The sequence below is a fragment of the Notamacropus eugenii genome, chromosome 1 (assembly GCF_028372415.1).
Source record: "Notamacropus eugenii isolate mMacEug1 chromosome 1, mMacEug1.pri_v2, whole genome shotgun sequence".
Taxonomy (NCBI): domain Eukaryota; kingdom Metazoa; phylum Chordata; class Mammalia; order Diprotodontia; family Macropodidae; genus Notamacropus; species Notamacropus eugenii.
Genome location: NC_092872.1, coordinates 241477114 through 241499713, shown reverse-complemented (window position 1 = coordinate 241499713; position 22600 = coordinate 241477114). Strand labels below are relative to the sequence as shown.

Below are 22600 nucleotides of genomic sequence, written 5' to 3'. Positions count from 1 at the left end.
AGTGGGTAGCATGCTTCATGTTCAGTTCTATGCAATCATGCTTTGTCACTGCATTGACTATAGTTCTAAAGTCTTTCAAGGTGTTTTTTCTTTATAATGTTGTCATTATACAAATTGTTCTGGTTCGGCTCCCTCCACCGTGCATCAGTTCACAAAAGTCTTCCCACTTTCCTCAGAAGGGTCCTTTTTTTTTTAATTTTTCATGGTGTAATAATAGGCCTTGCAGGTGTCCTGTCTTTGGTTATGTTGACTCACTTTGCTTGAGTTCCTTGACCCCTCCTTACCCTACAGTTCTGGGTAAGAAGATGTCACTGTAGTTTCTCAATGGGTTTCGTGTTTATTGTTAGATCTGGTGCAAGCTTCTGGATTTTGCTGGAGTCAGTGAAGGTTAGCCATCAGCGAGCCATCTTGGTAGGAAGTCAGTCTCCTCTCTTGAAAAAAATCTTGACTTGAGCCTGTTGTCCCCTCTAATGACTCTATGCTTTTTCCCTTTCCTTTCTTCCCCTACCAAGCCCTTCCAACAACTGGTCTATGTCAATTGTCTCTATTTCCTGATTCCTTAACCAGTGAAAAGAGCACTGGCTCCAGACTCGAAGGACCTGGAGCTCTTATCTCTGATGCTCACTTCTACGTAGCCTTGGGTGCCTCCTTGGGCCTCAGTTTCTTCACCTATAAAATGAGGGAACTGGATTAGAGGCCACCTCAGATCCCTTTCAGCTCTAGAGTTAGGATCCTATGACCTCCTGCAACCTGGTGTCTGCCTCTTCCATCTTCATGAAACTGTACTCTTGAGGAACATCAATAACTTCTTAATTACCACACCTAATGGACTTTTCTTAGTCTTCCTTCAAGAACCATAGAATGCTAGTGATGGAAGGAGCCTGAGATCATTTAATCCACTGCCCCTTATTTTACAGATGAAGAAGTCAGGGTCCAAAGAGGCTAACAGGGACTCATCTAAAGTCACCTAGGAAAAGAGTGGCAGAACTAGAATTTCAACCTAGATCTTCTGCCAGTCCAGTTTCTTTTCCACTATCCTATGACTTCTCTGCAACAGATGACAACACCAGCCACATCTTTAAAAGTTCTCTTCTTGTCTTCTCTGATAGCCTTGATCTCCTACTTCATCTTGGCTCATTCCTTTACCCCTCTTCTGTCCATCTTCTTGATTCTCCTGTGTTCAGTCCTTTGTTCTTCTATCTCTACAGTCTCTTCTGGGAGATCGTTGACTGCTGTAGCTTTAGGGGGTGTCTGATGAACACTCCCACTTGGAGATCCCCCCCTCCCTTCAAACCCCACATCTTTTCTCATTCCAAACTAGTTTTCCCTCCTGACCTTTATGTTTGTGTCAGATACCACTGGCCCTCTTACAATCCACACAGGCTTCGTCAAAATTTGGGAGCAATCTTTGGTTCTTTTCTTCCTCTTTCAAATCCATTCTTTTCTTTCCACTCTGACAATCACTACTAAAGCTATGCCCTTAACATCTCAACCTAAACCAGTATAAATAACAGCCACTGGTTTCCCAGTTTCTAGTTTCTCTCTACCCCCAATTCATCCTTCATATCTCTGCCAGATTAACACTAGTTCTTAAACTACTCTGATCATATCATTTAGATTAGAAAACCTCCAATGGTTCCTTACTGCCTAATGAATAAAGCCTGAATTCCTTGACCTGGGCATCTAAGGTTTTCTACAATGGTTTTAATATCATTTTTTAATCTTGTTACTCTCTGACAAAGACCTTTAACTCCAGTCAAACTAATTTATTCAGTATCTATTGAAGACAATTTTGTATATTCATATTTCCCTGCTTTTGTTCATGCAGTCTACACCCTTTCTCCTAATTCTTCTCTATTCCTAAAAATCATAACTCTTTGACTACTGAAATCCTTCAAGGCCCAACTCAAATCCTTCCTATTTCATAAGCTGACCACCCTAACTAGAAGTAATTCCTTTTTCTTACAGCCTTCTCTGTACTACTCATATGATATGGCATTGGTCCTTCACTGCATTCTATTTTATTGTTGATGCAAGGGGAAGTAGTGGGAAAAGTGCTGGACTTACAGTCAGAGGATCTGGGTTCAAATCCTGGCTCCAATGCTTACTAGGTACATGGTCTCAGGCAAGCCATTTAACTTTGGGGAGCTTCAGTTAACTCATTTGTAAAATGGGAGCAATAATATTTGCACTATCTAGCCCAGAAAGTTGTTGTGAGGTAAGTCCTAAATAAAGGTGGGCCATCACAACAGGCTATTTTTTGTATGTCACATCATTCATAATAGTCTGGATAAGAATCAGTGGGTGTGCTTTTTCACTCATTCATTCATACAGAAGGAGTAAAAAAAAAAGAGTTTAATTACTTTAAAATATAAACAGCTTTATATGTGTATATAAGTCATTAATGTTTAAAGTTCATAGGATCTGGAGCTGAATTCATTCTGAACTGTGGCGCTTGGAATTCATTCAGTACAACTCCTCTTTTTATAGAGAAGCTAATATACAATAAATCATTTGGGTACAAGAGAACAACATAGATTTAGACATGATCTTTCTTTCTTAAAAGCTGAGGCAGGTCTGACCCAGTGGAAAGACAGGAATCTGGGGTTAGAAGACTAGCACCTAAGGCTCCCCTCCACCACCCACCCTCTAGGGGGGAACTCAAGACAATCTCTTCATTTTTCTGGGCCTTCCTAAAAGGAAGGGGTCTTCTACAGTTTAGACATTTTCTGAGTCTGTACTGCCCTTCAGATGTCCCATTCAACAGGCTGACTTATAATCCTCCCAACAGCTCTGAATCAAACTGGATATGAAGTCCCATCAGGAAGTTTTTATCCCCAGGCTCTGACCTTTGCTCAGTTTCCTCTAAGAAAGGCCTGGAATTCATTGTGCCAAGAGGTCTTTGGGCTCTGAGCAGAGAAGACATCATTTCTAGAAGCAGCAAGCCAGGTGACTGCTTAGTGACAGCAAGCACTGTTACCAGAGGCTCTGCCAGTCAACATTATTTCTTTTTTACTCTGCTCCGCTGATGATCAACCAGAAAACCAGAGTGGCCAAGTAAGTCAATCTGTGACTTGCACCATCTTGTGCATCCTGGGCCAAGCTAAGTATTGTTGTGAAGTTACTCAGGCCTATAGATACCATTCTCAGAAAGGACTCTCACAGTTTGCTCAATGCAAACACCAAGGCCCTCACTTTTCAGAAAGGTCTGGATCTATTTCCTGGATGATATCCAACATATCTGTATTTTAATGTTCCCTATCAACAGATTTTTTAATTATGCAAATGAAAAAGATAAGAAAATACGAAAGAAGACTAGAACTTATCCACCTCTCCACTTGTCTAGAGGGAAACACAAGCTATTTGATGGCAGAACCCCTTTCCTACGTCCTTACAACAGTTCTCAACCCGAGCCACTTCATTCCACGGCAAGGCTGTCCTCTTACCATGCCCAAAACATTCCTGTCATTTTTCTGAAAAATTACATCCTGTATTATCCCACAATCATGGATTTTGAGTTACTGTCCAGAGCATATTATCTTGAAACAGAGGGGAGAAGAAAAATAAACTAAACACACTTGTACTTCAAAAATCAGCCTCAAAAGTATAGGATTGGGGAAAAGTAGCAAATAGCAGGCTGTGTGAAGAAAGCTGTGGGTATTTTAGGGGGCCACAAGTTCAGTAAGTGAAAAGAGGACAACAATGCCACCCTCCCGGACAATGAAGCATTTCTATAGCACCTACCCAGACAGATGACACTGCTAGGTCAGAGAGCAGAGGACTTTGAAGATAGTAAAACTGAGGGATCATTCTAGAGCTCTTAGGAAAACAAACACTAGCAGCTTCAGTTACAGTTGGTGGCCCACCACAAGGAGCAGGGCCTGGAGTCAGGAATCTAGCCTTAGATACTAGCTGTCTGCCCCAGTTTCCTCAACTGTAAAATGGGGAGAGTAACAGCACCCACCTTGAGAGGCTGTTGTGACAATCAAATGAAAAGATCTTTGTAAAGCACTTAGCACAGTGGCTGGCACATAGTAGATGCTGTATAAATATAAGTTTCCTTCTCTGCTTCTCCCACTTAACTTTGAGCTGTGCACATGATTTTATTTAGGACCAAAGACTGCAAGGGGACACAGCAAGCCACATTTTGAGCCCCATAAAGAAATAATTAAGTTCTTTCTTCTAGTTCAAAAATAACCCAAGCTATCTCCATAAATGACGACAATGAATCAGCTCTTGGCCAATAATTTATCATGAATACTTCTACTGTGCTAACTAACTTGTATTATATTTATTAGCACGAGTAAAATGCACATCAAGAAAAATAAACAATGTATTAACAATGCCAAACCGAAATCCCTGGCAAGAACCTTGGTCATGTTAGCAAAATGTTTTTGCCTGAGCGACTGAATAACTAACAAAACAGAGTGATGAGTCTGATATCCTAGGTTCCCTCTTTTGATGAAATAAGCAAAGGTCAGGCAATTACTCATTCATTGCAACAAGTATTTCTAAGTGACTAGATGCTAGATGCTACACTTTTCATCCCGATAATCCTACAGGCATTTCAAATTCAAAAGAACCCATAATCCTTCCCCCAACCCAACTCTGCTGCCCAGTTTGCAAATTGCAGTTGAGGGCCCCCCCATCCTTTCAGTCACTCAGGTCTCCAACCTCAAAGCCACAACTCTATCACTTTTACTCAGTCCACATTCAAGTCTTAGTGACCCATCAACTTTTTCAGACTTGCCTCCTTTTCCTTCCCCACAAGGCTACTGCCCTAGGTCAGGCCCTTTTCCCCTCTCCCCCAGATGACCATAAGAGCCTGGTCTCCCTGCATCCAGTCTCTCCCCCTCCAGGCCTCCTTCCACAAAGCTACCAAACTGATATTCTGAAAGCACAAGCATGAGCAGGTCAGCTCCATGCCCAAGAAGCTTCTGTAGCTGTCTCTTACCTCTAGGGTAAAACACTAACTCCTTTGTTTGGCACTTAAAGGCCCTTCACAATTTGATTCTAGCCTGTCTTTCCAGGCTTATTTACTCAATACACTCCATTATTCTGCACTCCAGCCAAACCAGCCCACTTGCTGTTCCCTGTTCTCTATGTTCTATCTCCCATCTCCAGTCCTTTGCCCAGGCTGATCCCTATACCTGAAATTACACTCCCTTCCTCACTTCAGCCTTATAAAATGCCTGCATTCCTTCAAAGGTCAGCTGAAGTGACAGCTCCAAAATGAAACCTTTCCTGCTCCCCTCTCCCCCCATTATTAGTACTCTTCTCCCACAATGCACTGTATACAGTGTAACTGTACTTTGATTTTACTTATCTTGGGGCCTTACTTTCCCTAATCAAAGCACAAGCTCTTCAAGGGTGAGGATTGTTTACATTTTGTCCCTGTTATCTCTAGGGCCTAGCATAGAACATGGCCCAGAAGACATTAAGTAAATGAAAACAAAATCCTGGCCTTCATGACCTTATAATCTTATATCGGTAGATAAGAAATATACACAGAATACAAAGCAAATGAGAAGATAAGCATGCTCAGTGAATGTACAATGGAGTTCTTATATCAGAAGAGGGAGAAATGAGAAAATGTCTGCATAAACCTTTCTGTACAGCTCTCACTTAAATTCAGAGACAGCTAGGTAGCAACAGCATGGGACCTGGAGTCAGGAAGACCTGAGTTTAAATCCAGCCTCACAGACACTTACTAGTTGTATAACCCTGGGCAAATTACTTAACCTGTTTGCCTTAGTTTCCTCAACTGTAAGATGCAGATAACAATAGTACCTTCCTTCCAAGAACACTGCAAGGATCAGATGAGAAAATATTTATAAAGTGCTTAGCACAGAGTCTGGCACACAGCAGGTGCTTAATAAGTGCTTGTTTCCTTCCTTCCTGAATACTCCAGAGCTGATTCTAAATTTAAGGCACTCCAAAACATCAAGGATGTGATCTCACCAATGTAGGTTCTCCCTCAGTTAAAAGAGATGAACCTCCACTAGATTGTGAGGCAGTTCTCCAGGGCTGCTATGGCTTAAACATGCATCCCTGCATAAGCAGTCTGAGGATAAGCCCCTCTGCTTCTAACTGGAGAGCCAGGGCGCCCCCACGGCCCTTCCAGGATTGGCCACAGTCAGAGCAGCCTAAGTTGTCTCTCAGCTGGCATCCCCTTCAGGATCCCTGAGAAACCTTCATTCTGTGATGTGGCCGTGGAATCAGACTTTCCTGAAAGGAATTGATAAAGGCTATGATAAAGAGCAGGCCAAATTCTGCCAGGCAAATAACTCCAGGCACATAAGTACCCCATTAGACAAATTAATGCCTTGAAATCAGCTCAAGGCAACCAGAGAATAGTGGAAAGAGCAACTGATTCAGTGAGAAGACTTAGATTGAGTTTTGTTACCTACAGATTGTGAGTAAATCAGTTAACCTCTCGGAGCCTCAGTCTCCTCCACCACACAATGGAAATCTTTGTAAAGACACCTATGAGGGCAGCAGGAGGGGCTCTACTTGCTCATATGCAACATGACAATAGTGATACTTGCACAGAATATTGCCCAGGATTGTCAGGATGATCAGATGAAATTATGGAGGATGAATTTCCTCATCTGTAAAATAAAGAGATGAAGTGGCCTCTAAGGTGCTTTTTCTGGTTCTAAATGCTAAGATCCTACATATATGTACAGGATTTGTAAATCACGAACATCAGTCATTTTTACTTTCCTTCTAAGAAGGCCATGGTATCCTGATTACTTGGAAAAAATAAATAAATGTACCGTAAAATCCCTTCCTAAATAAATCACTTTGCAGGAATAAGCTATTTTGAAGGCTCTAGTCCATTCTATAGTTTTCACATAAAGACTTTCAAATAAATAGTTTTTACTATTTTATATACACCAAGAAAGGAAAGCTATTCAACAAAATCCAGGAAATCAGGGAACCAGAACTGAATAGAAAAGGAAGTGACTGACTCACCAGTACAGAATTCTTTGCTGGCATTCTGGGGCACCATAATCCGCCGGTAGACAATAGGTTCAGATTCTAGTATATTTTCATCATGCCGGTATCGAGTGGGTCTTTCATTTGGGGTGCCCCGGGAGCGAGTGCCACTCCTTCTCTCGTAAGTGTCGATCTCTTCAAATACAGCTGCTTTGTCAAAAAGGGCCAGGTTCCCTTCAAAGTCAAAGTCTGTGTCTGGGATCTCTTCAATGTCATCCCCAAAACATTCATCATCTTTGTTCTTCATCTGGCCATTCTTTATTCCACTTTTCTTTGGAGTTGCTTGATTTGGATGTCGACTGCTAGAAGACCCTAGAGGAAAAACAAAACCCATCAAATCAATGTGGCTAACTGGTCAATCTTCTGGCCTATCCTTTCAACTGTGACATTGCTACACAAATTGAAGCCAAGAAACAACTAAGCAGGAATAGTTGCTATAGACAGTTCTCATGTTACATAAAATTCACATTATGCAAAATGGACTTTACTTAAGGAATTCTGAAAGAAATCCACATTCCAAAAAAAACTTACTTAACTTCACTGTACAGAACTGTGCTCTCGCTCTTCACTCCTGCTCCCTGGCTAGGAGGTTCATGGCCTTTCACCCCCCAAAACTCCCCTTACAATCAAAACAAAACCTTCCAAGTAAAAGCAAAAAGGACACAGGAGAGACTGCCATGGCTGATGCCTCCTCCCCAACTTTGCTGTAGATCTCCTTCAACGAGAGACCTTTGCCATGCTCCCCTTACCTGTGTCCAGGCTTGGGTGCTACATGTCTGCACCTCCCCCCCCCCAGTCACTTGTCCTCTTCTGTCTGTCCACGTCTAGCCCCTACATGTTTGCCTCCCATGTGTTCTTCCTCTCAGTTCTGAGCAAACCCCCCTGCAGCTGGTCCCAGCCCCCAAGCATTCCTGCTCTTGCTTCTCTGACTGTGACCCCATGGAACCCCCTCCACAGGACTCTCTTCCTGCCTCCCTCCCTCCATGTCTGTGGGCAAATGTGCATTAGGTAAAAATCACTTAACAGAGGTCTGCAGAATGGTCCACTTATATAAAGCAAGAACTATCTGTATAGTCAAGTATTATTCATCTTTCCAACAGGGTCTCTACTTAGCAAATCTAGAACCTTTTTTTAACATTCAAAGAGAATTTGTACAAAGTAGATGTAGCTCTCAGGGTAACAGTAACTGAGTAACAAAATGTGAACTGAGGAGTAATCGTAGTTCTGTCCTCTGGAACCAAGTAGCTCAACTACACGCTGACTGTCCTTCAAAGCTTAAAAGCAACTATACCACCCCACTCTATCTTCCAAGGGCTAACAACATCATCTGTCTCCAACTGATGGACACACGGCATGATCTCAAGGCCCCTCAGGATGTTTCCCCAAGATAGCTGCTTGTTTAAGCACATCCTCCCATATATCTGGAGCCCAAAACAGTGCATCCCCTCCCTCCTCTCCCCCCCCCCCCCTCCACTGTTGGGTACTGGCCTCCTTCAGAGCAAGGGAGCTTCCTGCTGCCATATCACACATACTCACTGCCAATCACTCACACACCCCATACTCTCTCAGAAAGGCAGGGCTCCCCAGCCACACCTTCCCTGTCTGGTCCTTGAAAAACTGGCTTTTTGAACCCCAGTATCAGACTACACATTATCTTTATATGTTTGTTCATTCAATATGCATTTATTAAGTGCTGACTAAGGCACTGGGAATACAAAGACAAAATATAACTCTTGCCCTCAAGAAGCCAATGTTCTAATAAGGGGAAAACTCCAAGTATGGAGATAAAGGAAATTATGTACAAAATATATGCAAAGTACATACAAATCATTCCCAGGGGGCCCTAGTAGCAGCGGACTGGCGGGCAATGGGGAGAACTTGGCTTGGCTTCTTGTAGGAGGCACTCAGAGTTGAGCCTTGAAGGAATTCAAGCATTTTATGAGGCTGAGGTGAGGAAGTGAGTGTATTCCAAGCATAGGGATCAGTCTGGGCACGCAAAGGACTGGAGATGGGAGATGGAACATAGAGAACAGGAAACAGCAAGTGGGTCAATTTGGCTGGAGTGAAGAATAATGGAGTGTATTGAATAAATAAGCCTGGAAAGACAGGCTAGAATCAAATTGTGAAGGGTTTTAAGTGCCAAACAGAGGAGTTTGCGTTTTATCCTAGAGGTAAGAGACAGCTACAGAAACTTCTTGAGCTGGGAGCTGACCTGCTCATGCTTGTGCTTTCAGAATATCAGTTTGGTAGCTTTGTGGAAGGAGGCCTGGAGGGGGAGAGACTGGATGCAGGGAGACCAGGCTCTCATGGTCATCTCAGGGAGAGAGGAGAAGCCTGACCTAGGTCTGTGAGGTGGTGGAGCAAGGTGGAAAGGCTCAAGGCCTACTTGGAGGCATCTGAAGGGATAATGGTGACTGTGTCTAGATGATCTCTCTTCAGCAGAAACAAAGATCACTTTCACAGGACGACTGCCTTTCTATCATAAAGAAGAGTCAGCGGTTAAGCTGAGTCCCTTAGTTCTGATCTCAATAAGAACAGGAGGGAACCACCAGTCCAAGGTACTTAAAACTGAGTCTCTAACTCACCCTGATTGTCCTGTGACCTATCTGGGCTAGACATTCTGCTCTGAGTTTCCTTTCTCTGTTTTGTTTTCCTTCTTATGTTTTACCATCTAGCTATGGCAACACAGAAGCACTGAAGCTCATTAAAAAGGGACCAGGGAGGAGCTCTCCTCCAACAGGTGATCCAAGAACTGGAAGGGTTCTTATGGGTCACTGAGTTCAACAGACTCTTCCTTTCCAAGTTCTTCAGATAGGGAGGGGAAGATCTGAACTAAGAGGAAAACAAACTAAGGGACAACAAATTGTACAATCCTGATGAGTCTGCATGACCCAGATCTCCAATAAGCCTAGTATTAAATGCCAGATGCTTAAACTTCAACAGATTTAGTGGCAGTTTCCTGACTCTAAATCAAAGATGAATTTCAAGACTTCTGGCTGTCAAGATGGCAGCTTCCTGCTGGATGACTAATTATGTTTTTCAGCTCCTTGAGAATTTAAGTGTTTTGCTCTTTATACTTCCAATGGAAGGATTCCAAATATTTACACTATAACTATGATATCTGTACTTTGGAAATTCACTCAGAGGCTATGTAGGATACTACAAAGGTTGCTGGAGTTGGAACTAGAGGATCTCAGTTCAGATCTCACCTTTGCTATTTACTACCTGTTTGACCCTGGGAAATTCACCTAAGATTTCCTCACTTTCCTCATTTATAAATAAGAAAGTTGGAACGGATAACTGCTAACTATAGGTTTAATGCATAATATGCCTTACCATATACATAGATGGTGGTCACAAATACAATGGTTTAAAAATTATTCTAATCATCGCCTATATTTTTTGAGCTGCATCAAAAACTGAAAAATACAATCAAGTACAATGTTCCCAACTAACATTCAACATTCCAACAAATGGTACAAATGGAGCCGCAAGCCACCTGCTCCTGAATTCACACACTTCACAAATGACTGACAGAGCAGTGTAAACTCTCAGCAAGGCAGGTACATGTGCCTCACTTGGAGTCAGAGGTCCTGGCCTGGCTATTTACCACCCCAGTGACTCTGGACAAGTCTCTTCTCTCTGGGTCTCAGTTTCTTGGACAAGATGATCTCTGAGACTGCTCCGACTCTAACTATTAAGAACTTAATGTCCACTTCTTTTTACCAAAAGTCCTTCCTAGCACCCAGAAGACTCACATCCCGTCCCACTACTGCAAATGTAGGGGAGGAAGAAGAGAAAAGACCAGTGCTTCGGGATTTCCTGGATATAACTGAAAAAGCATTTTCCACAGCAAATGTAGTATAAATGTGACTATTGTATTTTGTTAAATAGAATAGTTAGTACCATTTTTCTGGCACACAATGGGTTAAATGGGCTTTGGTACACGGTCTGAACTACTAAGTTCTATTTGTAACAGTTTCTATGGGAAACTACATTCATCAATTTATAGAGAATCTTTTAGAACTCCATTGTTAGTAAGCTAGAGACTGCCTACATTTAGAGTCTATCATAAATAACAATATAAAACTGGTGACAAGCTAACAATGCCAGAAAAAAATTCGTCAGTAAGGCATTTCCTAACCCAAGGAATAGCTAGATCTGGTCAGCATGTCCTGAAGGATGTGTGGTAGTAATCTGGGGTTGAATTCAAAGAAATATAGCATCTAGAAACAGCAAGGTAATACTAATTTCACTGTACAGTGCTTATCACTCCACAGGCTCAGAACCAGTCATGTGCTCCATAAATGAAAAAGGGTTTTGTCAAAATAATAGGTTCAGAGGAAGAGTGGCTAAGGCTGCTGAAGGGGGACCAACATCTATTTTATTTGGAATAGTTGAAGAAACTGGGAATGTTTGATCAGAAGAGAAGACCTAAGGGGACAATTACTTGAAAAGCTGCTATGTGGAAAAGAGATTAGATTTATTCTATGTAATAACAAACTCTTCCCATCCCTCCCCAAAACAAATAAGAACAATAACTAGAAACAACAGAGTCTGAGTTTGGTTTACCATAAGAAGGCACTTCCATCAACAATGGAAACGTAGAGCTGATCCAACCATTCTGGAGAGCAATTTGGAACTATGCCCAAAGGGCTACAAAAATGTGCATACCCTTTGACCCAGCAATATCGCTTCTAGGACTGTATCCCCAAGAGATCATAAAAATGGGAAAGGGTTCCACATGTACAAAAATATTTATAGCAGCACTCTTTGTGGTGGCCAAAAACTGGAAATCAAGGGGATGCCCATCAATTGGGTAATGGTTGAATGAATTGTGGTGTATGAATGTAATGGAATACTGCTGCACTAAAGGAAATGATGAACAGGAAGACTTAGGGGAGGCCTGGAAAGACTTATATGGTCAGATGCTGAGGAGGGGAGCAGAGCCAGGAGAACTTTGTGCACAGCAACAACCACAGTGTGTGAGAGTTTTTTCTGGTAGACTTGGAACTTTGTAGTAATGCAAGGACTTAAAAAAGGTTCCCAATAGTCTTCTGGGATGGAATGCCTTCCACATCCAAAGGGGGAACTGTGGAATTCAATCGCGGAATGTAGCAGATCATTTTTTTGTGTGTGTATTACATTTTGGTTTGTTGTATGATTTCTCCCATTCAGTTTAATTCTTTTACACAGCATGACTATGGTGAAAGTATATTTAGTAGGAATGTTTATGTGGAACTTATATGAAGTTGTGTGCCGTCTCAGGGAGGGAGGGGGAACATGAAGGGGAGGGAGGGAAAAATAATAATCTAAGTTGTATGGTAGTGATTGTGGAACATTAAAAATAAATAAAATTAATTAAAAAAAGAAAATTTAAATTTCCTTGTATTGCAACACATGGTTTGTTTCTACTGTAATTTATTAATAAACATCTATCCTAATAATAACAATTTCATTTCAAGTAAAAAAACCCAATGGAAACATTAACCTTATGAAATAAAGAGGTCCTATGGTATGGATGATGATTTGCCAGGGTATCATCAGGGTGAGGCACCTGTACCAGGTGGGAAGTCAGGTTAGATGACTGTGGGATCCCTTTCCATTGTAAGAGTCTCTCTGAAACTTATAGTGCCACCTATATGAGCTGTGATTATTTTTTACTCTAGCAGAGACATAAGTGTTATAATGGATAGAGAGATGACTAGGAGTTGGAAAGACACAGGGTTCACTCCTGCTTCTGCCATTCAGTTTCTCAGAGCTTCAGGGAACTCTCTGGGATAAGCTGCACTGGAAGAGGGAATTTCCTCACTAGTTCCCTACAGCAACAAAACTGGGGAGAAAGAGATCTTTAAGAGGTAAAAATACATTGACATTAACTTCTACTACAAGCAAGTAAAGCACTGTCTGGACAAAGGTTCAATGGTGTCACAAGGTAAAATAGTAAAATCTACATCTTATTCATCCTATAGCAAGTCAAATCAACAAGCACTGATTAAGCACCACTATATGCTAAACACTATGCTAAAACAGTCCCTGCTCTCCAGGAGCTCAGTCTGGAGATGACAACATGAAAACAAGATATAAATAGAATAAACTGAAGATAATCAACAAAGAGAAATGTATTACATGCATTAGGAGAAATAGGAAAGGCTTCTTATAGAAGGTAGGATCTTGGCTGGGCCTTGAAGGAAGACAGGGAAGCCACAAGGCAGAGAAAAGGAGAAGGAGAATTCCAGGCTTGGCAGACAAGCTGGTGCAAATGCCTGTGTGTCCTGTGTGAGGAACAGCAAGGTCAGTGTATTGGATTGCAGGGTGCGGCAAGGGGAACAGGTATAAGAAGGCTGGAAGGGTCAGGTTATGAAGGGCTTTAAAAGCCAAACTGTAGAGCCACTGGAGCTGAATGAATGTGGGAGGTCATAGGGGCAGATTTTCCCTTTAGGAAGGATGATCTGACAGCCAGCTAGAAGACTGATTGGAACAAAGAAGGCAGCTGAGGCAGGCAGACTGCCTAGCATCTGCTACAGCATGAAGAGAAGTGGGCCTATTCCAGGGGTTGTCACTGTCAGAGCAAAGAAGGAGTGTACACAGACGCTGTGAAGCTATGTAGATCAAACAGAATCTGACAAGGCATTGGCTATGGTAACATGGTGGAGTGGGGGAGCAAAGGGGAAGAGATGAGAGTTAAGAGTAGCAGATATCACCTAGGTTGTAATCCTGGGAGACCTGGAGGGTGGTGGTACTCTTGACAGGAAGAGGAGAAGGGAGTGGGAGGGAAGATAAAAGTTCAGTTTGGGATATGCTGACTTTTGGGACTATGGGATATGTAGTTTGAGGTTGATCTCTGGTTCAAGTGCTATATAAACCTGAGTCTTTTTCACCAGTCAGTCTTGATTTACACTTACGTAATAAGCAAATTGCATTGTACATTACCCTAAATTATCCAACACATTTCTCAGACAAGTTGAGATAGCTTACTAAATCATCACTGATTTTGAAATCATACCAATGATGTTAAACTAGGGCAGCTAAGTAGCACCAGCCTGGAGTCATAAAGATAAGTCTTCCTGAGTTCAACTCTGGCCTCAGGCACTTAATAGCTGTAAGTCCTTGATCCTGTTTGCCACAGTTTCCTCATCTGTAAAATGAGGTGGAGAAGGAAATAGCAGATCACTCCAGTATCCCAAATGGGGTCACAAACAATTGGACACAACTGAAACAACTGAAGAACAACAATGGTGTTAAAAGTTTATTTCTGGTAAGCCCTGGGAACCAAAAAACAAACCTCCCAAAGCACCCAATCTGTTACAAAGATAAAAGGGTTTGGACACACTACAGGGGTGGGGGTGTTCCTACAGCTTCTCACTAGTACTAGAAACTTTCTACCTCACAAATATAACTGCCTGAAATCAGTCCCTGTTTGACTTACCTCACAGTGATGAGAAAGGATAAAGTCACTCATTCTGAAATTCCTCAATGTGATCCAAGCTGCTGGATAAATAGGTTTTAGAAAAATCTGAAAATTTAGAAAAATTTGAAAACCCTCTGGACCAAGGGTTGTTCCCAAGTTGTTCACTGCATAACCTGCTTACAATTCCTGAATTGGTAGTGTCTCTCTCAGCATGGTGAGAGCTGATACAACATCCCACAATTACTGCCGCATGGAACAGGCACAAGAGCACAGTCTCAGGCAATTATTAGTGCTCCTTTAAGCTGCAAAAGGCTGTGAACTTGCTTACCCATCATTCAAGCAACAATAGAAGGAGGAGGGAATTTCTAAGAGAATGAGAAGGCCAGAAAGCCCCAATGAGTCATTTCACCCTTCCCTCAAGCAGCCAAAGGCAAAAATCCATCAGTATTTTAAAAAGAGATAATCATGTCTGCCTACCTACCTTAGGGCTGTAGGAAAGAGCAAATTAAACATGTAAGTAAAAGAATTTGTAAATCAAGAAGTATGAAAAAAATGAATAAATTAACAACATATACTTAGACATCTGCCTCCTGCAGAAAATGGTACAGGAAACGAAGGCAGAGATTCAGTTTATGCTCCTAGAAAGAATAAGCTTGAGAAAAGAAACAAAGCAGAGACTGCTGAACTTTGCTAAGAGTCAAGTCCACTTGTGGCAAGCCCTGATAAAGGGTGCATGGTCTAATGCTAAGAAGATAAGCAGAGGTGGAAGAGAAGGCTGAAGAGCCAGGGAAGTAAGACTGCTGAGAAGTGGGCCATGCCAAGGCAGATCCAGAGCTGAAGGGGAAGCAGCAGATCTAACTTCCTGACAGCCTGGGATAAGTCATAATTATATCCGTCAAATGAAGCATAGGATTCACCCTGGCAAGTGCTTAGCAAAACAGCTACAGAAGGAACGGGACAGTCCAAAGCCCACGTATCATCAGCTCTGTAGGTCAGAGCATCGCCAGCCAGCCTACCTCAAGTGGATAGCGAGGAGTGCCATGGCCCTAAGCTCTCAGCCAACACAAACTCAATCTAGGCTTCTACAGCTGAACCAATAACCACCCAGCAGCAGACAAGGGTGAATTCCTGGCATCCTGGGCTAGGCCCCAGTAGAGAAGGGAAGAAGACACAAGAGAGGAAAACTCGAAGACTGGGCCACACTTCAGTTTACTCATTCAGTGAGGGTTTCATACTGGTCTGGCTCATCCCCAAAGAATGCACTCGCCACAAAAGGAATCAGCAATGTGTGCATTGTTTTGTTTTTAAACCCCAGTTACCCTGAAAAAGTTTAGGGGCAGTTACATAATGGTAACAATGGTTGAATAAGCTCAAGAAAACAAATTAAACATTTCACAAGTTATATTATTGTCATCTACAACCATAAATGGCTGAGACTAGTTCAAACACTGTACAATGAACCAAACCAGCAGCACAGGGAGAGTCAGGAAAGACTGAGGTCAGGGAAGCCCTACTCTAATACCAGTTCTGCCCAAAGTTCTGCCTAAGTCATTCTCCTCTCTTGGCCTCAGCCTCCTCAACTATTTGTAGGCATTTCTATTTATGCTATTTAATTTTTATTTAATATTTAAATTATTTATATTATAAGGGTAGATTCTTGTTTTTCTTTTTAAAAACACCACAGTCTTAAAACAGCTTTAAAAATATTGTCTATAGGCATCCTAAGAACTGAGCATGTGATGACTACCAGAAACCTAAAGAAATATACTCTCTGTATCACAAGCCAAATATTCCATTTTTATCGTTTCTTGGTTCTAAGCCTAGGTTTTTTGACTTGCTTTAGACTCTGCAGACTATGATGATTTCAGAGACTCCTTTAATCCCAGCCAGGTATACTGTGCACTGAATCCAAAGGGCTATTTCACCCACAACAATAAATACACTTATGTGCCTGCATTGATCCTACCATTCCCACTCCCACCAGCCTTCATTCTATATTCAACTCCATCATAAGCAACAGGCAACAAACTGCCTATAAATCTATTTAATAAAACTGCTCACAGTTCTTTAAATTGATTTGGGTTCTCCAGGAACCTTGTCTCATTTAAATTCCATATACCCCCTAGTTCCTAGAATAATACATAGGCAATGCTTAATAAAGGTTTATGAAATCAAATGGCTTCTCCTGAAATTATGCACTCCTAATTCTTCCCTCTGATTAGAGGAAGGAAACAAGTGTTTATTAATTGCCTACTATGTGCCAGTCACTGTAATAAATGCTTTACAAACATAATCTCATTTGATCCTTGCAACAACCCTGTGAACAGCACTAGTGATCCTAGACAGTGCTAGAAATGAAGGTTTCCACCTAACTATGAAGAGGAAAGCAAAGAAGGCTCCCACCATTTATACCACTCATCTGACACTAATACACTATTCATACTATGGTTATTCATGTATATGTTTTATCATCCCTACTGGACCGTGAGCTGAGTAAGGACCTGTACATGCACAAGCACACCTTTAGAGCTAATCACAGCACCTTCCATATTACAGACATTCAATAAACATTTGTGGAATGAACGAATAAAAACAGGTGTGGGAAAGAAAGGAAAGGATAAAGCCTAAAGAAGCTGTAAAAGAAACTTCAGTCCCTCGGTGGGAGAAGTCAAAAATTGGGCTTACAAAATGACATGGGAGAGAAGAGCTATCAACGCTAACCAAAGAGATGGTGTAGAGTAAAGGCCTGAGAAGTGATGAGTTTGGCCACATTAAGCATGAGCTAGAAACAAGAACATCTTGAGAAAATAATGGAAATGAATGAAAAGAGGCGATTAAGTGATTAGCGCAGTGCCTGGTACGAAGAAAGGGTTTAATAAATATTAAATTGAACTGAACTGAAATAGAGGGACATAAGTGAAAAGGTAATTCAGGATGTTGCCACCATATAAATGAAAATGGAAACTATGAGACCATGAGAATAAGCAATCACTCTCCTAAGGAGATGATAGAGAGAAAAGGTTGAAGATCATGAACAACTGGAAGCAAATCAAATACATGATGAGATAAAAATGAATAACAACCTAAATTCTCTGCAGACAAGTGGTGCACCCCAAAACTATGAGGAAATTTAAGTGATAAGCTGGAAATCCTGATCTCACTGGAACCAAAAGTCTAGTCTATAATCAACAAATATTATTCTTTTTCACATAAGCAAATATTAGTTATTTCTTCAAACCGAAAGCTGGCTAATTGGTTCAGAAAAACAAACCCTGGGTAATAAGGTGTCCTGCCTCACCACACAGCATTACGGGACAGAGCAGCTCTGAAAACAATTCCACGTAGGACAGAAAATAGCACTGGCAAAGCAAAGTCACCATAGCTGGAAAGCTTTCCTCCCAGAGCTAAGTCTTTGTCCCAGCAATGGTTTAAAAAAATAATAACATTAAAAACCTGGGGTTTGAAAGAGAGCCCTTTGATGGGCCCCAAAGATATCCAGGCAAGAAGCAGTTTTGGTTTAGGGATCAGCAAGCAAAACTTGCTTATGTTGTGGTCACCCAAGTATGGAGTTATGTCCTTCTAGGTCCTCTGCCATCCCAATCTCCTTCAGAAGACAGGTTCTATACCAGGAATGGGGAACCTTCGGCCTTGAGACCTCATGTGGCCTTCTAGGTCCTCGGACGCAGCTTTTTGACTGAGTCCAAGTTTCACAGAAGACTGAACTTTTATCTTTTTATCTTTTATGAAAGAGATTTGTTCTGTAAAGTTTGGATTCAGTCAAAGGGCTGCACTTGAGGACCTACAGGGCCACATGTGGCCTTGAGGCCTCAAGTTTCCCACCCCTGCTCTATACTCTCTTAGGGAAGACAGATATCTGAGGAATTGTTACCAAAACAAGAGGTGATATTAGAGGGGTAGAAAGAGGTGAGTTGTCAGAGATCACTAAGAGAAGGATCAGTGGAATAAAAAAGATGGTGGCAAATATTTTCATCTCATTCTTCATGCCTTGCAACTTAACAAAACTCTGGACAGTTTTAACTCGGCTGACGTCCCTGTATTTAACTAATTAAGCAGAATGATGTCTGGCTCTGCACCAGTTTGGCTGGGTGCCATAGGATAAAAAAGTACCTCCCTTGGAAAAGGTACACAATTCTTTCCAGAGAACCTTTCAATTAGAGGAGTTAGGCACGTGTAAAGTTATGGAGGACAAGCCTTCCTATGTCCACTCCTTGCCAACTACTGGCACCAATGGCCCCTCTGCCAGGGGTATATGTAACCCATTGTTATGTAACTCTTGTTGGTAACTGTTTATTGATTTCTGTCATACTAGGATTGTAAAGGGGAACTTTGTTCTACACTTAGCACGCTAAATGGTATCTGAAGGTCAAGCAGCCATTGTTTTAACCCAGCCTTGATGGTTTTCATAAGAAAACACCTGCTACCATCTGGGATATTCCTCACTAGGCTCCCTCACTCTCAGCTCCTATAATCAACCAGTTTCTTTGATCCCTGCTGCTGAGATTCCTGCTTTGTTTAACCTGAAGCAAATCCAAGTGAGGTATCATAAGATCAGAGAACCTTTACAAAAATCAACTACAGCCCCAGGCTAAAGACGCCACCCATTTGTTCCAGTATCCAAGGCAATGAGATCACATGAGTTCCCACTGTAACACAGGAAGTCAAATCACACTGAAATAGGAAGATAAATAGTATCTCTTCAATTCATGCGGGTATAAAACTTTTTCCTTAACTCTATCCATACTTATAAACTGGAAGGAAAGGGAATGAAAAACAAAGGCAAATATGGGCAATGCCAAGCCTCTGTGATCATCTAACCCTAGATTCCTGTCCATAAGACAGTCTGAGACCAGGCTTCCTTTTTTCAGACTCTATAGATAAAAGGGCCTTATATATCACCCCCTTAAATCTGTATTCAATTAAATCCCCTAGGTAATTGTATTCAGTAACATAAGAACTACTGGGTGAGATTGGTTCAATACCTGGGCTCTTAGTACCTTTAGTTCCATCACTTCAGTACTCTAGCAAAGAGACCCAGAATTGTGTATGTGAAGCCAAAGGGAAACAACACTTGACGAGGAAGTCCTGGTTCAGTTACTAATGGGCAACTCACCTCATTTCCCTGAGGCTGAGATTCCTATCTGCAAAATAAAGGGGTTGGAAAAAAAGTGATCTCCAAGGACTATTCTAAATCTAAATTCCTATGCTTCTATGCAGCATCACTATCAATGAAGTTAACTCACCTCAACTGTTCCCTGTCTAGTTCCTCCTAGACACTAGACTAACCTACTGATGAGCAGGGCCATGGAAAGTTTTAAATCTATCCATCAACATATATAAATTTATATATAAAATAGGTACTGATACATAAAATAAACGGGTATATAACATATACACACATAATACAGGTTTAGCTACATATACATAGAAATACATATATACATACAACATGAAAGCAACAACATATATCACTATGAAAAAAGAAGACAATAACCTTCTGGAACACCTTTAAGATGCTAAAGAATGCTAGAGTAATTAACATCCTTGTCAATCCCAACACAGCAACATCTTTCTCATGGGGTCATTAAACAGAGAGGCACTACAGTAGCACAGGTCAGGTGCTAACTTACCAACCAATCCATTAGGCCCCAAATATTTTCCATCAACAACTACATTCACAGTTGGTAGAAAGGAAATAGAGGTCCCTGAAAAGATGAACATTTTACTATCACAAACTCTGCCCCAATCATAACTGTCATCCTCTAGAGCAAGGTGTCAAACATGCAGCCCACAACACTAAGGAGTGTGGCCCAAACCAGATTAAAATGCAATTGGGAAATATCTGGCAAAATAAATCAGTTAACTTTAAAAAAGAAATCTATAAATCTGTATGGTTTTCTAAGTTAATATGCAGCCTTCATGGATTCTCGTAGACAGTAGGGTGGCCTCTGTTTCTATTTGAGTTTGAAACCACAGATCTACAGCACTAGTTCAACCGACTTTCATAATCTCTCCCTCATCTGACCTTGTAGAACCATATGCTCCTTTCCTGTTATTACCTTTAGCCAATACAGAAAGCAGGAGGGGCCTGCTCCACATAATGGTAATCTAGCAGTAGAAGCAGTAACCTGGTCAAGCCCTGGAGTTCACATTCACAACACTCCACTGCTCCCACAAGCAGCAAACTATTTGTTATTGTTCAGTTGTGCCCAACTGGGGTTTTCTTAGCAAAGATACCAGTTTGCCACTTCCTTCTCCGGTGGAATGAGGTAAACAGAGGTTCAGTGATTTGCCCACGGTCACACTGCCAGTGAGTGTCTGAGGTAGATATGAACTCAGGTCTTTCTGATTCCAGGCCCAGCGCTCTACCCACTGAGCCACCTCACTGCCTATATTTGTAGTTAGAGCTTGAAAAGTCAGAAATTAATCAGTACTCTGACAGCATTCAACAAATTTGATCTCAGAGTCCTTGGAACTACTCTTGGACACTTATGTTTGAAAAGTTGAGTAGGCCAGAGGATAGAGAACTGGTCTCAGGAGTCAGGATCCTGCCTTAAATTCTTAGCTATAACAGATATGTGAATATGAACACTCACTATCTTCTCTGTAAAATGAGGATATGTTAGGAGTATCAAGCAAGTATTCTTACACTAGCTATCGCAGTGTCACTTCTGGGAAAGCCTTTGTAAAATCTAAAAATAGTTGTATAAGTTTGAATTTCTTTTTGTACTGGTGCATTAATTAGGGTTGGCGGGAAGTGTGTTCATTCCCTCCACCAACCCAGATTACAACCATTCTGTCTATAATTTTGTATACTGTTTTAGGAGTTGCTTTAGCCAAAATAATTAAAATAATACAAAAAAAGATCCATTGGTGGCTAATCTGCTGATGCGCCATGTGCTTCTCTGAACTTAAGACAGGCTGGTCCTCAGGTGACAAGCAATCTACTGATAGACATGTCCTGGAGCCTTTCTACCTAACTAAGCCATGCCAGAAATTGAACATGGCTGGCACAGGCTTCAGAAAATCACAAGCTAGGCCCATACCAATGAAATCATTGACTTTTTGAAATACTGACAACTAAAGACCCTTCGAGCCCCTACTCTATGATACTACTTTATACTGACACACACATCTTATCATTCCTGAGGGCAGAGGCCTTGTCTTCTTTATTGGTGAATTTCCACCAAAGCCTATAGGGCAGGCTATGTAGGACAAAGCAGGCTCTAAATAAATGTCTGTATCTGAATAAATTAAGGTGATAATTTGGGTTTCAAAACAAGCCAAGGAAGATATAAATAAGTTATAATATATGTTTGCTATATATGAATTATTTTGTGTAAGTGTATGTACATATATTATAAATGAGTCTGATAAATGAAGTGATTTGCCCTTCGTTATACAGATATTAAGTGATAAAATCAGAACTTCCAATCTTTAAAGTTCAGAGTTGTTAGAGTTAGAATTTAAGCATCTCTTCTAACTTCTTCAATTACCTAAACTCAATGGGAAGGAAATTAGTTATCTCCCCAAACTTTCAGCTGGAGGTTACTAATAAAGAACAGTTACAATGCCAGAAGGAAAATGCACCAGTTTTATTAAAGCTATGGATCCTAGCCCACACAGAGACTGGAGTCAAAAGGAACTAAGGTATTGCTTCCAAATACTGGTCACACTCAGGTTTGTGCAAATCAAATTTAGGAGGGAGTACAGCTACATGACAACATGTGGAGGCAACCAGGTAGCTCAGGGATAGATAGAGTGCTGGGCCTGGAATCAGGAAAACTCACGTTCAGATCTGGCCTCAGACACATGCTACATGTGTGACCCTAGGCAAATCACTTAACCTCTGTTTGCCTTAATCTACTGGAGAAGGAAATGGCAAACCACTCCAGTATCTCTGCCAAGAAAATCCCAGATGGGGTCATAAACAGTCAGACATGACTGAGCAACTAAACAGTAACAACATATGACAACCATGATTAAACTTTCCATTTCTAATGAAAGCCCCAGATGGTTTTTCTGAGATCACAAAGGAAATCATGAATTCACATTTGTCACGACCAACACAAACAACCATGAAAAGACTAAAGTAGCAGCACTGATTTCAATCTGAACACCAAATGTGAACTGCCTTGAAGAGGTCAACATTAACAGTCAAGGGTACTA

The 22600-nt window shown here is 41.4% G+C and overlaps 1 protein-coding gene across 4 annotated transcripts in view; it reads right to left on the bottom strand.

Annotated features, from left to right (window-relative positions):
* The window catches only part of EDC3 (enhancer of mRNA decapping 3), a 63922-nt gene that overhangs the window by 27965 nt on the left and 13357 nt on the right, over positions 1-22600 (bottom strand). For all 4 annotated transcript variants that reach the window (XM_072628350.1, XM_072628349.1, XM_072628348.1 and 1 more), the window contains exon 4: positions 6979-7314. In XM_072628350.1, the coding sequence (XP_072484451.1) occupies positions 6979-7314 (336 nt within the window). The remainder of the gene's footprint in view (positions 1-6978; positions 7315-22600) is intronic.